The sequence below is a fragment of the Tinamus guttatus genome, unplaced genomic scaffold, assembly GCF_059628265.1.
Source record: "Tinamus guttatus ecotype Peru unplaced genomic scaffold, ASM5962826v1 Tinamus_guttatus_pri_ptg000260l, whole genome shotgun sequence".
In the NCBI taxonomy this organism is placed as follows: Eukaryota; Metazoa; Chordata; class Aves; order Tinamiformes; family Tinamidae; genus Tinamus; species Tinamus guttatus.
In genome coordinates this window covers 4,391,728-4,406,996 of record NW_028288794.1, presented here as the reverse complement: position 1 = coordinate 4,406,996, position 15,269 = coordinate 4,391,728, and the positions used below count along the sequence as shown (strand labels likewise).

Genomic DNA, 15,269 nt, shown 5'->3' with positions numbered 1-15,269 from the left:
GTTATAAAGAATACAGGAATGATCCTTTGAGATGAGTGAAAGGCAAAGGGGGAAAACTTCCTGTCTTGAATCATTTGTTATAGCAGCTGCCACTGGCTCCTGACAGATATCCTCCTATTATATGATCTGGAGACACATTTCCAGCCCTTCCTTGCTCAAAAACTACTCCTGCCTCCTCTTTGGTATATTCTATTTCTTTCACGTGATATCAGAGCTATGCTGTAAGGGTAACTTCCCCTACAGAGTATGGTCTGCTTTCTATATATATATGTATATATATGTGTGTGTGTAGCTCCATGGACAATAACATTAAATATTTACCAGCATTTCCTAAGCAGAAAACGCTGCTGGCCAGACAGAAACAGTAGAAAGAAGCATGAATATATGTAACAAATACACAGATACCCCACAAAATACGTGTGCAGCTGTACCAGAAGAATGGCAAAACGACACGACAGCCTTCCTAACATCCTGGGGCTCCGAACCGGCCTCCACGCACTGTGATTTCCATAGAGCAGCAAGACCTGACCTGATGCACCCTTTACGTTGATGAATTATTTTCAGGTGAAAAGTTAAACAATTAAACTGGAGCTTAAGACAACAGAACTTAGGCAAAATAAGTAAAAAAACTCTTTTAGTTTAAAGCTTTTTAGGCTGAGTATTTCTGTGCCTGGGGTCTCTCCCAGATTAGGAACTGAAAATCCTTACAGTCAGATCATCAAACACTGCACAGAAAAATAAAAACATGATGCAGTCTTAATCTCATACTTAATCTTCTGTCAAGTTGTACAGGAGACAGTAATTGCTGATGGTACAAATATTTATTTGCAAGGGTTCCTTTTGTGTGGAAAGGCCTCGAAAAATACTTGATTATATTTATATCTTCAAGCCTCTTTTAAAGTATTCATAATTGGCTATTGCCATGAGCAGCAGTGGACATATTTTTCACTTACTCGCAGTCGTGCGAGACCAAAGCTTATTCGCCCTTCAACAGCTTTCATCAAGTTTTGTTTCTCTGACTGCGGTCCCGGTAGGAAGGGGCACGCAGAGCACTGCAGGCTGGGATGAACCAGGAGCGGGGCTTGGGCAGGAGTCGCGGCAGACGGATGGAAGCGGGAGCTGAGGAGACCTCTCCCTCCCCAGCCCGAGATCCCGGCCCTCACCCCGGACTGCGCCCGGGCTTCATCCAACAACGTCCACAAGTCACAGACACCAGCGCTCCCGGGAGCAGCATCTGCAGGACCCGGGAGTCGCGCTGCTCCCGCACACAGCCCCGAAGGCTGCAGGAAGAACCTGAGTGTATCTGTATGCGGCCGCATCCGCAGCTGGCAAATTAACAGCGTAGCACGTAACGCAAACGTGAAAAGTGGAACAACAAGCTGCATTTGGTCTCGTTTCAAAAAGCTGAATATAATTACCATTTAGCACAAACACTGGTATTTGCTTTAATAATAAGAGAAGCCTCATGGCATTGGAAGGCTGTATGTTCAGCTGCTCTTGTAAGGACAAGAAAAGCCACTAAGCAATCTATCACGTATCAATCATAGCACTTAGGTATCGTGCACTGGGGGCTTAGGAAAAAATATAATATTTATTTTTTGCTTTTGGCATAAAACTGTGTGTATGAGAGAAAAAGATTTGTCTTTTCAAAATTTTATATTTTAAATGGCAAGGTCATTACAGTATTTCACATGCTGTTTCCAAAGGGAGCCTAAAACTGTTTAAAAGCTGGAAGTATCTTAAATGTTCCTGATGAAGCAATCTTTTCTGAACATACTACTTTCTCAAAATGAGACCCATGAAAAGAAATAATAAATTTCACAGGCTACTAAGATAAAAATATTGCATTTAAAATTTTGTTACAAACTATAATAGAAAAGCTACAACATACATTATTTATGTTGCTAAAAATCAATCCTTAGTGTTAAAGTTGTTTCCTGGTACATAGAAACAAAATATACGGCAGCCTATAAAGGGAACAAGAAAATTCCATTTTAAAAGAACAGAGACATAAAATAAAAGCAATTAATGGTCTGAGCATCTATTATTCTTAAGACCAAAGTCCATATCCACAGCAGCTCAGGAGTGGAGTTTTACAGGCATCACTTTCTAGGCAATGATCTCCCTGAGCACACAGGGAGTCTCCATGCCCTTTCGGCTCCTTTCTGCAGGTAATTAGCAAATAACCAGCACGTCACATACTACAGAGCAACAACCGAGATTTTTTTTTTTTTTTTTTTTTAAAAAGAACTACAAGTGCAAATAAGAAGCTCATACAAGAAAAACTATTCAGCCTCTGTCACCGAATTTTAAATAGTTACAAGCAGAAAACCTAGGTCAAATCTTTCTCCATGGTACAAAACAGGTGTTCGGCTGCTGTTTCCCACCGCAGGTTTACTTGGCTTTAGCCAGCAGAAAGTCATCTTTGTTGCTCCCATGAAGAGCAGAACAGGTAACAAGGCCTGACCCCCTCATGCCTGGGAATTAGGAGGGGAAAGCGCGAGCGACATAAAGGAGCTGCCTCCTCCTCCTCCAAAAGACCCAGGAACAGGGAGGAAGGGCCCCAGAAGACCCAGCAGAGGGAAAAGCTGCCCCCTCTCCCTGCAGAGCATCCCTTGGTCTGCACGGGGCACAGGAGCCACGTCCTAACCCCAACCTGCAGGGCACAGAGCTCTGTTTATAGGTCATTGACGCCATAACCAACTTTTTTTTTTTTTTTTTTTTGAGAAATTGTTAAATTTACAGATCCTGCTCTGTCAACAAAAAAAAAACAGCCCTCAACCTTGTATTTATGTATTTATGGTGGGGTGTATTATACCCCACCATCTTTATAAATTCTCTTTAAACAAAAGAAGTTGCTTTCGTCTACAACACTTTGAGGTGGAAGGCCGCAACTGTCTTGCAACACAGCGTAGCTACTTGAGCCTTGCTGTTGTTAGGGTTGCTCGGCCTGCTTGGAGGCGACTGCCAGAGATGCGGGTTGGACGCGGCCTAACGGGAAGCGCCACCATCCCCGCGAGGGAGGGGAAGTCGATTTGGCGGGGTCGTGTCTCAGGGCAAGGGCTGTCTCTCTGCGCCGCCTCTGTTGTGCTGCGCACAAGGGCCGCGCTAGGCCTGGGCTCCGCGGAGGGGCCTCGAGCGCCCGCGCCGGCTCCTCCCCGCAGGCCCCGCGGCAGCCGGGCTGCCCAGGGGAAGGGCAGGCACCAGCGCCTCGGAAACGAGCTCTGTGAAGCCCTAGAGCCCTTCGTGCTTTGCCCAGAAGCTCCGTGTTTACTCGTGAGCTCATACCAGGGCCGTGCATGTGTCAGGGAAACACAGAGGCCTGAGAAAACAAAGATATCTGATGCTCTCAGCTGTTTTTGTGTGTGTGTGTGTGTGTGTGTGTGTGTGTGTGTGTGTGTGTGTGTTCAAATCTTGGTTTAGCTTGTTGCAAAGTGAAGGATGATGGAAATTTTCACCCAAATGGCCTCATGAAATATTCAGCTTGCTGCTTGTGCCTGGGGGGCAATCTGCACAATTCCCATACAGTTGGAGCAAGAAAAGAAGTGCTGAAGTGTATTTCTCATACGGTTAAAATGTTTATAATCTAAAAGACTAAAAATGCAGAACTACTGACATAATTCTTCCCTTGGAAAATACATTTACTCTGCCTGGGATTTTGCTAAAGGAGAAGATGTGATTCCATGAGCAGAGAATGAGGCAATGTCATAAATAACACCTAAAAGACCTGTAATCACAAATAGTTTTTCCGTAATAGATATTAGACACAGTTATGTCTGGATGACAGAGAGCTCCAGACACGAACTGACTGCAACCCTTCCCTCCCCGCAGCGCCAGCAGAGGCTGGGACGAGGCTCGGGGCGCACGGGCCCTCCCCAGGACTTGCAGCACGGCCTCCCCCTGCATCGCCCCACGGACACCGCGCGCAGAGGGGCCTGCGCGGGGCTGCCCCGGGAGGCAGCGGCTCCCAGCGCGCCCACGCGCCACCGCGGTGCCAAATCGCACTGGCATCACCTTTTCTTCCAGGATTTTGAGCTTAACAGAAATAGTACTCAGCAACCAGCCTTAAAGTGGAGCAAGGATGGCACCCAGTGGCCAAACAGATTCATCTCAGACAAACACTGCTCGTGTTTCCACTCCTCACCTTCCAGAGGCATTCAGTCCGCAAGAGGCTCTAGCTCTAACCCAAACTGCTCAGTAATGTCCGAAACCCTTCAAGGGCAACATCTTGTTTGTTTAGAGATAATTGTATCTGCTGTTGCAAAATATATTGCAAAATAATGCCTAGAGAAACACTGCAGTTCATAATTAAAATCTTAACAGTAAGTGTTTATGATGAACAGCTGTTTGCAGACAAAACACCGTATAGCCATAAAGGGCCTGTTACCAAAAGTATTTTGTCTTCTCATGCTACTCTTTTTATACCGCATATGTTGGGGAAATAATAGTTCCTCTCCTGGTTTTATAATTAGTTCCATTGCTAAGGAATTTTTTTATTTTTCAAATAATGTTGATAATATTAATACCAGTCTTAATATTTCTATCCAAATAGTTTGATTAGAGAAAAAAAAAAAGAGAGAGAGAGAGAGAGAGAAGAGAAAAAAAGAAAAAGAACACAGAAAAACAGAAAAAAAGGAGAGAGAAGAGAGAAAAAAAGAAAAAAGGAAAAAAGAAAAAAGGAGAAAAAGAAAAAAGAAAAAAAAAAGAAGAAAAAAAAGTTATTTCCTTTACAGGAAATTCCCTGCTGTAACTTTCAATCTGCTAGGCCTACAAAAAGAATCGAAGCACAGCTAAACAGATATGTTTTAAAATGCAGAATGATGTGCTATTTTGCCGCATTGCTTTGAATAATTCTTTCTTTCACAAGTGAAACAGTAAAAACGCTCTTCCTTGGCTAACCTGGGAATAAGGGCCTCAGAGCACGGGGCTGTTACATACGCGGCTGGTCCCAGGGATCTCCACGAGCTGCACTGGGAGTAACTGGCTCCTCATCGACACTGACAGGCAGTCAGTCACTCTAGACCCATCTTGATGTTCTACCTAATCTATCCTCATTCTCCAAAACTTCAATTTTTGAAATTATCCAACTTAAAGCCCACAAGTCTTCATTAGATGCATTTTTCTCCCTGTCTGAAAGCCCTTCCCATGCGAACGCCTGCATCCGTGCTACTTTATCATTGGACAAATGCTGACTCTTTTCCTCCATCCATCAGACATGCTGCGGTCTGCAGGACAGTAAAGGCATCCTGCGTCTCATCGCTTTTGCGTGGCCCGACCCGTGCTTATTCCTCAGAACTTTCCTGCCAACAGGAGATGCTTGTCCCGCGCGATGACCCATCGGATGGGAGGGCAGCCAGGAAGGCTGCAGGATAGCGAGTCTTTTCATCTGCCATTCCCAGCAATGCTCTGCACGCCCCCAGGTATTCCCGATTTTCTTCTGAGCGTTCCCAAGTCCTGAAGCAACTTTCAGATGCACCAAATAAGAAACTTCCCATGTAAATAACAACACAAAATACAGCACTTGAGAGCAGCGAGAGAACAGCACATACTGTCTTTTTTATGTATGGGTAAATTAATAACCATAACTGCTTTATTACTTGCTCCTCTACTGATAATTTCTGTTGTTGAAGTAGCACTACATTAGTGTGCATAATTACTAAGAAACTGAAAAACAGCCACTATTAAAGGCAATAAGTCAGTAGTATTTTAAACTACTTAGAATTGTTTTTAGAGTGTAAAAGGATATTACATGCTTTGAATTTTATTACAATCTAAGCCAAATTGAATATATTTCAGCTTTAAGAAGTGAAGAATGCTTTCTCCGAAGTAGTATAAAAGACCCATTTTGACCATGAAAGTAATTTTAATATTTTCCTGTTATTTTCAGCGACAGAAAGTAGCTTATTATTTAAGTATTTCTAAAACACTGAGGTTTGAACTCCAGTGTGAATGTGAAGTAGTTGATCTTAGAAGTATTTATTATTAATATTTTCAGTCATGTCTAGTCTTTACACTACAGCCTGTATACCAATATTGATTTTTCATATTTAATAGTGACCTTTAAAACCTTTGTTTCTAACCTACAGTGTAAACCCAAATAGATATTAATCTGTACAAGAAATACACATAAAAATAGACACATTTTGCATTTATGTTTGAAAAATAAGACTCTTAAAAACTTCATTTACTTTTTTTGCGCATGCTCATTATACAAAATGAGCACAACCTGTTCTGATGATTATTAACAACAAATAAAGGGCTAATTTCAGGGAGTCTTTTGCAAAAAAATGTCGGTTTGACTACATGCTATCAAAATAAAATTAATTTGGAAATTTCAATAGAATTATGTTTACACTTTGGAAAGGAGATTTATAATTCCCATTATTTTTTCTATTAACTATTGCTAGAATCAGAATTTACACCTTGCAGGACACTCGTCTAGCAGAACACTACTCCTTTAACAGTAATTCATAAATGGGTGCCTCTGATGACTCTAACACACCTAAGCCTTCCCACTTCCCTTTCTGCTCATTATATACCCTATAAAACAAATTTCCCATTATCAGCCCCCAAGTTCTTCCCAGCAAAATGTCCTGTTGTTCTTTTACATGCCTCCTTCTCAGCACAACCTGTCTCCCTGTGTCAGACTTCACGACGGGAACACTGTCTGTATGAAAGTGGCTGCTGTGTTAGTGGAGACACCTGAGAATCACTGACCTTGGCACTGAGCGAAGGAGCTGAAGGGCTTGGCAGGCCTGGCAAGGAATGCTCCAAGAGCTTGAGCAAGATGGGAGGAAACACAGATTTCAACAAACATAGGGGTTTGCTCCAAAGTCCCTGTCTGCAATTTCTGAGACCTATGGCCATAATTACCAAGTCAAAGAAGAGCATCCACTGCTGTTTGAAGATGGAAGGTAAGATTTCTTTCCCGAATGACAGTGTGATGCAAAGTTATTTGACTGGAAGACTATGATTAATCACACAGGAATGGTGGTACTGTGTTACATCAAAGGTCCTCCTATGCCCTATGCCTTAACTATGACAGGGCTCGACAGCAGATGCTCAAGGAAGAGTATGAGAACCGAGAAGATGCTTTCCCTTGGCATACACTTCTTCCAGCTCCAGAGATTGCCCGAGCCAGGGCACTGTATCTGTGCAACATGTCTCATTTGACTCTTCTTCCTGTTAATTCATCATTTAACTTTGCCACATCTATGGTGAGAGATCACATAGTTTAAGTATATGTTTTTTTAAAAGGATTTTTTTGTCGGATGAAAATCTGTACACCCTAATAGTTCTGCATTTCATGAGATGGCTCTAAACCTAAGCACTACAAAAGAAGAAATAATGAACTCTACTCTTCTTTCTACTCCTCTTCTCTACTCCTTTCCCTACTCCTTTTCTCCATGCCTTGCCATTCCATTTTTTCACTGAAATTTAAAGATTTTTTTTCCAGTTTTATACATCTTTGAACTATGCAGCATTAGCCAGATATTAACAAACAGGAGGCTTACATTCCAGATACTGGAATTTAAAAAGCAATATTTTATTTTTTAGTCATTATTTATTATTTTTCATCATTTCAGTGTATGCAATGTGTTTCTGACTTCTTGTTTCCATGACAACTGAAGACATAGGCACATGTAAAAGGGTATGAAAGCTGTAATACAATAAAGACCTCAGCTTCATGAATTATGAAACTCTTACAATATGCCCTAGTCGTGTTCCATGCAGGTGGTATGTGTGGAAAAAGAGAGAAAATACTTTATATCTTGTGACCGTGTACATTTCTGAAAAGGAAAAGGACACACAGTTCAACACTAACACTCAAGCCTTGTACACCCTCAAGGTTTCTCCTTGTTTCTCCCTACTGCTGCTATTCACCGTGGACCTTGAGCAGCCAGAATTAGCACTGGGAACGGCTCAGTGCAGGCACAGACCCTCCTGCAACAGCCACTCTGAGACTCGTCCTCTGGGAAAGAGTCGAAATACTCAAAGATGCAGGCAACTTTGTGCACTTACACCAAACTTTAGCCTCTAAAGCTGTACGCGTGTAACTGCTTGCATGACAGGGACCTTGCCTTGCAACTCCGACCTCACGTGTGATACCTGCCTTCAGCCTTGCCAAACCTACCAGCTGGATTGGAACAGCGGCAGCAGCCACACGTGAATCCTCATCTGCTAGAGACACATAGTTAAAGGCTGGTAACTCTTCACACATGTCTGAAAGACAAAGGCCTGCTTGCCTTTCTGAAACGTAGTTACTGAGTGAGACTGTCATGACATCATTATAAACCACTGTAGATGACTTAAAAACAGAATAAAAGAGTAACTAACTAAAATAATTCTTAACTGAAAGATGGAGTAAAGGATAATGTAGCATAGGAGTGTTTCCCCAATCTGTATAGAGATTAGAGAAAAAATTAATACAACTATTTTTCTCTTTGTAGTCCACTCTTATCGTTCAGGAGCAGGTATAAAATCCTAACAGCTTGTAATATGTATACCCAACTCATTTTATACCATAAAGATAGTGCACTCCCAGTATCAATTTCACTTAAAACAATCATCTGTCATGTATCTGTCTGTTTACACTGTCACAGACCTAAAAGCTGTTTCCCTTTCTCACTCAACTCTGTTCATCTTTATTTAGCTAAAATATCTATAATTTTGAAAGAGGGAAAAGAGCTAACCTCTATGTAGGTAGGTCTTAAACTAGCCACACACCAGTCTATGGACGTCAAAAATACAGGAATTATTATTAGCACTACATTTTGAATCCATTCTTTCCTGTTGTGAGGCTCTCCTGTGTGCTGTTTGTCCTAAAAAGACGAGACTCTCTCATAAGGCTATAAATAATGCATCACAGTCATTAAATATTGATCTGGTTTGTACCATTCACAGCTGCACAATTAGGTTAGCTTTTTAAAAATAGCGTCTTGTATATTACACAGCACAGGGCAATGTTTACATATTCTCTTTGGGAACTCTATTAGTTGAATTTAAAGGTGATATGTCTTTGTGGAGCTGCTTGCCAAGTCGCAGGACTTGTTCATTACTGTCTCACAAGGCAGCAACTCTTGCTATAAATATCCTGTCCTGAATCCAGTTCTGAATTCCTTACTCCTGCACCCTGGATTTCTATATTTGTCTACAAGATTACTATTTATAGGTTGGAGAGCCTGGATTTCAATGAAAAGAGACTTGGCAACACAAGACAACTGTTTAAAACAGCATCAGTCTTAGATTAATTGGACTTCATTAATCTCGCCTATTTCAATACTAGAAATGCTTTTAGCTGGAGCCTGGTACTGCTGTATGATTGGAAATAACAGAGTTCTTCCTTACTTCAACTCAAAAATACAATGGAGAAATTAAAAACTTTGTGGAAACTCAGAATTTAAAAATCATACTTATTTTTACCTGCTCATTAAAAATTAGGAAGGCTGGATACGGGTATGATTCACTGGTGTGCTATTTTAACCCATGCTGCCAAAATGCAGTTTGAATCTAGTAGAGCTACACAGACATAAGCCAGGAGAACAGTGATGAATCAGACTCAAGGCTTCAAACACTCTCAGATGTCCAAGATGTGTTTGCACTCAAGGTGGATTTTTTGTTTTACTTACAAAAGCCCATGAAAAAAATAGGTTTACATTTTTGCTCTAGATCTAGACCAATGGCATCAAAAACCTACCTATCTCAATTAGGTAATACCTATCACATATAGGGAGTATTATGTGCTTTATATTAACTAAGACATCTGATTTAATTTTTTATTAGACAGCCATTATAATCCATTTAAAAAAAATCTAAGTTGAAAATTGTTCAGGGCAAACAAATCAAATGCACTGTCATTCCAAAGGCTTTAGTTACTGTTGAGTCTAGTGTAGGTCAAGAGCCTGTAGTGAACAACCTGCATTAATCTGCTTTAGTTATTTCTATCAAGTGTGTCTGTTAATGTTCACACTGAATCAGAATATAAAGCAAACTGCAACAGGCATTGCAGCTGAAATGTGCCAATAAATCACCAAAAGGGAGGGGGAGAGTTTTATCCAGCCCACAAAGGGAGGAATTGTTTCTTAGCTAGTCAAGTCTAGATGATGAGCATCATATAGCACAGGCTGGCACAAAGATTACCTGGCTGATATTTCTTTGTGATTGAAAGTAAGATAATTGGACAGAAAAAGAGGGAAAGTTTTCGGAAAAAAAAAATCTAAGTGTTACTAGTTCAAGCATAGTTTGGTTATATTCCCCATTTCCTTGCCTGTGTCCTTTATAAAAATATATACCATGGATGTTATGAATAAACGCTCCTAATGTTTTACAGCCAAAGGTGTAACTAAATGCCTCCCATGTAAAGGGATAATGACAAGATACAACTATCCTGGGAGACTGGCAAATCCGTTAATGAGGACCCTGGGAAAACACGCAGTGCAGATGCCCAAGGCGCCCGTAGCCGAGCGCCAGGCGCCAGAGAGGGCCTTGGGCGCAGGGACACAGGCCGGGCAGCAGGAACTGCCTTCCCGTGGCTCAGAGGGCCAGACAGCCAACACGGCCTTGCCTGAATCTTGATGGTCACCAAAGTCATACTACCAGTACCTATTCCAATGTATATTAAAATACAACAAAATATAATACAATATTTATGGCTCTTTGCTTCTTTCTCACCCCTCTCTCTCAAACAGACATCAGTGTTCTGCTTGCCAGACATAAAATACAATTATTAAGCATGTGGAAGTATTTCCTGTTGGCTGCAGTGTTGGAATGATCTTCAAGTATGTTTATTTTGAGCAATAATACAGTTATCATCATTTCACAAGAGGGTGGGTGACTGCAGCAGTAACTGCAACAGGGGGAGAACATCACACCCTTGCTGCAGTTCCAGGCACAAGAAGAGTTCTAAGGCACAACTACACAACTGATCAACTAACCAGCAATAGCTGCTCTGTCTCAGCTCAGGTAACATCAGTAGCAGTTTTGCTAGGTCTCCTGTAGCTGCCCCTTCCACTGAAACCATCTGCTTTTAGTTTAAAAGCAAACTTTTCTCTGAAATAACCTAAATCCATTTTAATTTATGGTTGTATTTTCAGAAATAACTAAAAGTTAAATTCTTACCTTAAATTTGTCAACTTCTGCCTTTGAACATGTTGCATGATAGGATAATACCTGCCCCAGAACAAGAGATAAAAAAACATTTTTGTACACTTGACAAGTAGTAATAATAGGCCTTTACAGTGCAGTCTTATCAATAATTCTTAAAACAAATTTTAATTAATATTTATGCATGATAATTTGGTTTTGAATGTCAGCATATAATAACTAATTGCAGGTTATCAGGTATACATTTGGCATTTACATTGCAGGTAATTTTATAGGGAACCATAGACAGTAAGTAATTTTATAAGCATTCCAACATTGTTCTCCTGAAGTTCTACAATTAGGAGAGAGAAGTTAATGTAAAAATAACTTTACAGACTTTAAATAATGCCTTTTGCTATAATGCTGAGCTTCAACGTCTCTTCTAGTGGCACATCACTCCATGCAAATTATAGCACCTCCAGCCTATGCCCGACATTCCCTTCAATTCTGTTTTGGAGATGGGTACGTCAAGATCCAACACACACAGGTTGGCCCACACCGTGCTCTTACCCAGGAGGATCCCGGTACCCAGCACAGCCCAGAAGCTGCAGGCGGCTTCGCGAGTGCTGGACTCACCACAGTTGTGCGTTGGAGAGGCCCTGGAGCTGGGGGAGCGCGCAGAGGCAGAGCACTCCCTGCACGAACGGGTCTTCCTAACTGCACAGCAACAAGCTTATGCTCTAATGCTCTGACATGTGTATTTCACCTTGAAATTGTTCAAGTCTATGGGCGCTCAATCTCTATTTTAAATGCTCTTGACTTCCAGGATGTTGTGGCAGTGTTGTGTTGTCCCAAAATGTATTTACTGATATCTCTTTTAGGTATGTTGTCTTTTAGAGTTACAGAATATCATTCCTGTACTACGAAAGAATAAATAATGATCCATAATTTACTTGTTCTATCCCATGTTTTATTTTCAATAAATATATCTTGAACAGAAAAATTGATGCTGTTTGAGGAGGGACAATTATATTGTAGTTTCTTTCAGAAATCTGTTATTAAAAATGATTTCTTCTGCTAAAATAGATGACACAAAACTGAAATTCTTGTCAGGCTTCTACTTTATCTGCATCCACTATCCCCTAGATAGTCTTCCCGAATGTTGATTATTCTGATTTTTAATCATTTGCAGTTTTTGCATCATTAGAAAACACAGTAGAATTTGCCCTGGTATTTGGTATCCTACTATCAACCTTTGTCACATTTGGTTCCCATCACTTATTTATATTTTGGTCTTCTGTTTATTAATTAGTCTTATGAGAGTTCTATAAGAAAAATAAGCTATGTTGCTATAAGCTATTTAAAATAGCGTATTCCAGAAGTTTTCAGTTATTGATGGGTAAGAACATACACTTAAGGGCTAGATTCATTCCTACATATGCCTGTGTAAGAAATTTGCTTCAAAATTAAGAAATTTGCTTCAAACTTAAGAAACTAGGTTCAAAATTACTTAAATTGAGGGCAAGCTCCACAGCTAAATGTACCCTGAGAAAGTTTCCCTTTAGTATTATTTCAATAAAAGAGTATTCTAAGGTGTAGAAAGGTATACACAGGAAATTATGCTCTCTACAACAAATTTAGAAGCAGTAGATTCCTTTACATGTGATGAGTGAGAAAGGTTTAATTAAGGTGCACACATACATCAAGAGCCACAGACTGCTTTGCCCAGGATTTCTTCACTTGGTCATACATTATCGTGTTGTTAATGCCCAGACCGCAAAAAATAACAAAAGCCTAAAAAGAGAGAAAAAACAAATAATTTGATTATAATACAAACATAAAAATGAATGTGGTCCTAGCCACTGAGAAGAAAGTGGCTACAAATTCTAGGAATTATTTGGTTTGGACAGGTTACCTAGAAAACGCAGTTAGGTCACTACCTTGAGCAAGAAAAGGTAAGATGCAAGAAATGTGCTTTAATTAGGATGCAACTTTATCAAGTGAATCCTTCTCAAGGCCAATGGCAATAGTTTGTACAGGTCAGCTCCTCAAGCCCAACCCGGAGAAGGTCTTGGAGGAGCCAGATCCCCATCCTGGCCATCCTTGCTGGGGGTGCCACCGGCACCCTGTCCACAGGGCTGCACGCTGCTGCACTGGGGCAGCGAGCACCGCAGGAGGAGGAGGAGGAGGAAGGTCACCTCACCGCAGTGTTTGTCTCACCCTGACCCTCTCAAGCTTTTCCATTCGTGCCAGCTCAGGACTTGTGTATTTTGCCTGCAAACAGCCAGTTACTCCCACAACCTGCTTGCATAACCCCGAGCAAGCGCTCCGGCCCCTTCCCAAGGGCCCGTTCCCAACGCTCTCAGCAGGAACGCTGCAGGGCAGGCTCAATAGCCTAGCACAGAAAAGGCTGCCTAACGCGGGCAGCACTCTGTAATTTAGGTGGCTGCAACAGTGAGGGAACATTCCCATACTCTGGCTCTTAAAAATTTAACAAATACAATTAAGAACTGCTAAGGTGATTTATTGAATTGGGAAGCAGGGAGTTGCCCTGTCTGAGCAGTAAAGAGCTGCTAAATATTGAGGCTGCTGGTGCACTTTCCTCTTTGTGAGACACAAAGAGACACTGCTGGCTTAATTTATTAAAGAGGATTAGTAGGATTAATAAAACAGAAAACATAAATTATAGAAATTTAGGAGCATGTTATCTGGGGGATACAGGACAATACACTTGCTATACAAGAATAAATGGCCATTAAAAGAACCTTTTTATGTAATATCCCTATTTTTCAAGCAATCTGTTTTCCAGGGAGAACACTGAGCATAGTATCCACCAATTTCAAAAACTAAAATAGGCAATTGCTTGACATACAATCTTTTTTCTATTTGTAACTTGACAGTCCAGGGACCAAAATTTTACCTTATGCAAACACATGATTGGCAGATGATTTGAAGACATGATAATGGTTAAAATTACTGTATTTTAAGTGAAAGTATAGAACTACGAGGTTCATTCTGGCTTGCAGGAAATCTTGTTTATTGTAGGTCATGTCTTCAAATGTTACACAGAGATTGAAGACAAGTATAAGGTTCTTTTATTGCACTACTTTCCACACACAAAAAAGGATTCTACAAATGTATCTAAATCATGATTAGTGAAATTGCTTAAGTAAAAAACAAACAAACAAAAAACCCATTAATGAAATGTGTGTATACCTGTGTACTTGCACACAGATATTTAGGGACAAGTACACCAGGACTCTGCACTTAGCTGGTAAGCCAAAACAAATCAACTTGAACACTAAAAAATCATGTCTACAGCAACAAAAAAGTGGTACAAAAGGTGCTGACCATAAATACAGATCTGGTATTCTTTTCCCCGCAAAAGGATGAAGCAGGATTACCCCAAAATATCAAATTCTGCTACAAAACTGAATGCCTCTTACCTCAAACAGTCGCTGGTCGGCATCATCAAAGGGTTTCCCATCCAGCCTGTTCAACACTTGAGCTACCCCTTTAGAAAGAGTTAATATGAATTATAATCTTTACTCATTAACTCATAATGCAGAATATTATATTCATTAGTAGTATTTAAAAAATATTTTAAAAAATAAAAAGCAAAATTGCAAATATTTATTCTGGAATATACTAAGCATATATTACTATCTGGAATTCTGATTGTTTTGAAACCAGGGGTCAGTTTATAGCTTTCAACTGTTATTTTTTGTTCTGTAAGCGTGAACTTAGCAATTGAAAAAAACTTTACTCATAATACTTTGCATAAATGCTTATACACCTGATTCTGAAAAGTACTTTGCTAACAGCAAGCATGTAGGCTGTCCTTGTAATTTCAAGTTGCTTATGTAATTTGTGGAATCAGTACCTTGAGTCCTAAAACTTTAATTTAGCACAATCTGGGTATATATGGCCTTTTTTTTTTTTTCCCTCCTATTATTGTTGAACTAGATGACCTCTAGAGGTCCCTTCCAACTTTAAGCATTCTATGATTCATCCAGGTATTTATTGAACAACTGAAAAAATGTAATTTCTTTAAACGAGAGAGAGAGAGAGAGAGAGAATATTCAAAGCCATTGGCCATAGCTGCGCTAATGCCGAGTTCCACTTCGATATCATTTCTATTTCATTTAGAGAAACACCCTAAGACCCCTCAGCAGCCGAGCTTCTCC

The 15,269-nt window shown here is 40.4% G+C and overlaps 1 protein-coding gene across 1 annotated transcript in view; it reads right to left on the bottom strand.

Annotated features, from left to right (window-relative positions):
- PDE11A (phosphodiesterase 11A) overlaps positions 1 to 15,269 on the bottom strand; it is a 108,442-nt gene that overhangs the window by 32,743 nt on the left and 60,430 nt on the right. The window contains exons 8-10 of the mRNA XM_088527055.1: positions 14,529 to 14,596; positions 12,784 to 12,876; positions 11,119 to 11,169 (exon numbers count right to left, since the gene is read on the bottom strand). Coding sequence (XP_088383181.1) covers positions 11,119 to 11,169; positions 12,784 to 12,876; positions 14,529 to 14,596 — 212 coding nt within the window. The remainder of the gene's footprint in view (positions 1 to 11,118; positions 11,170 to 12,783; positions 12,877 to 14,528; positions 14,597 to 15,269) is intronic.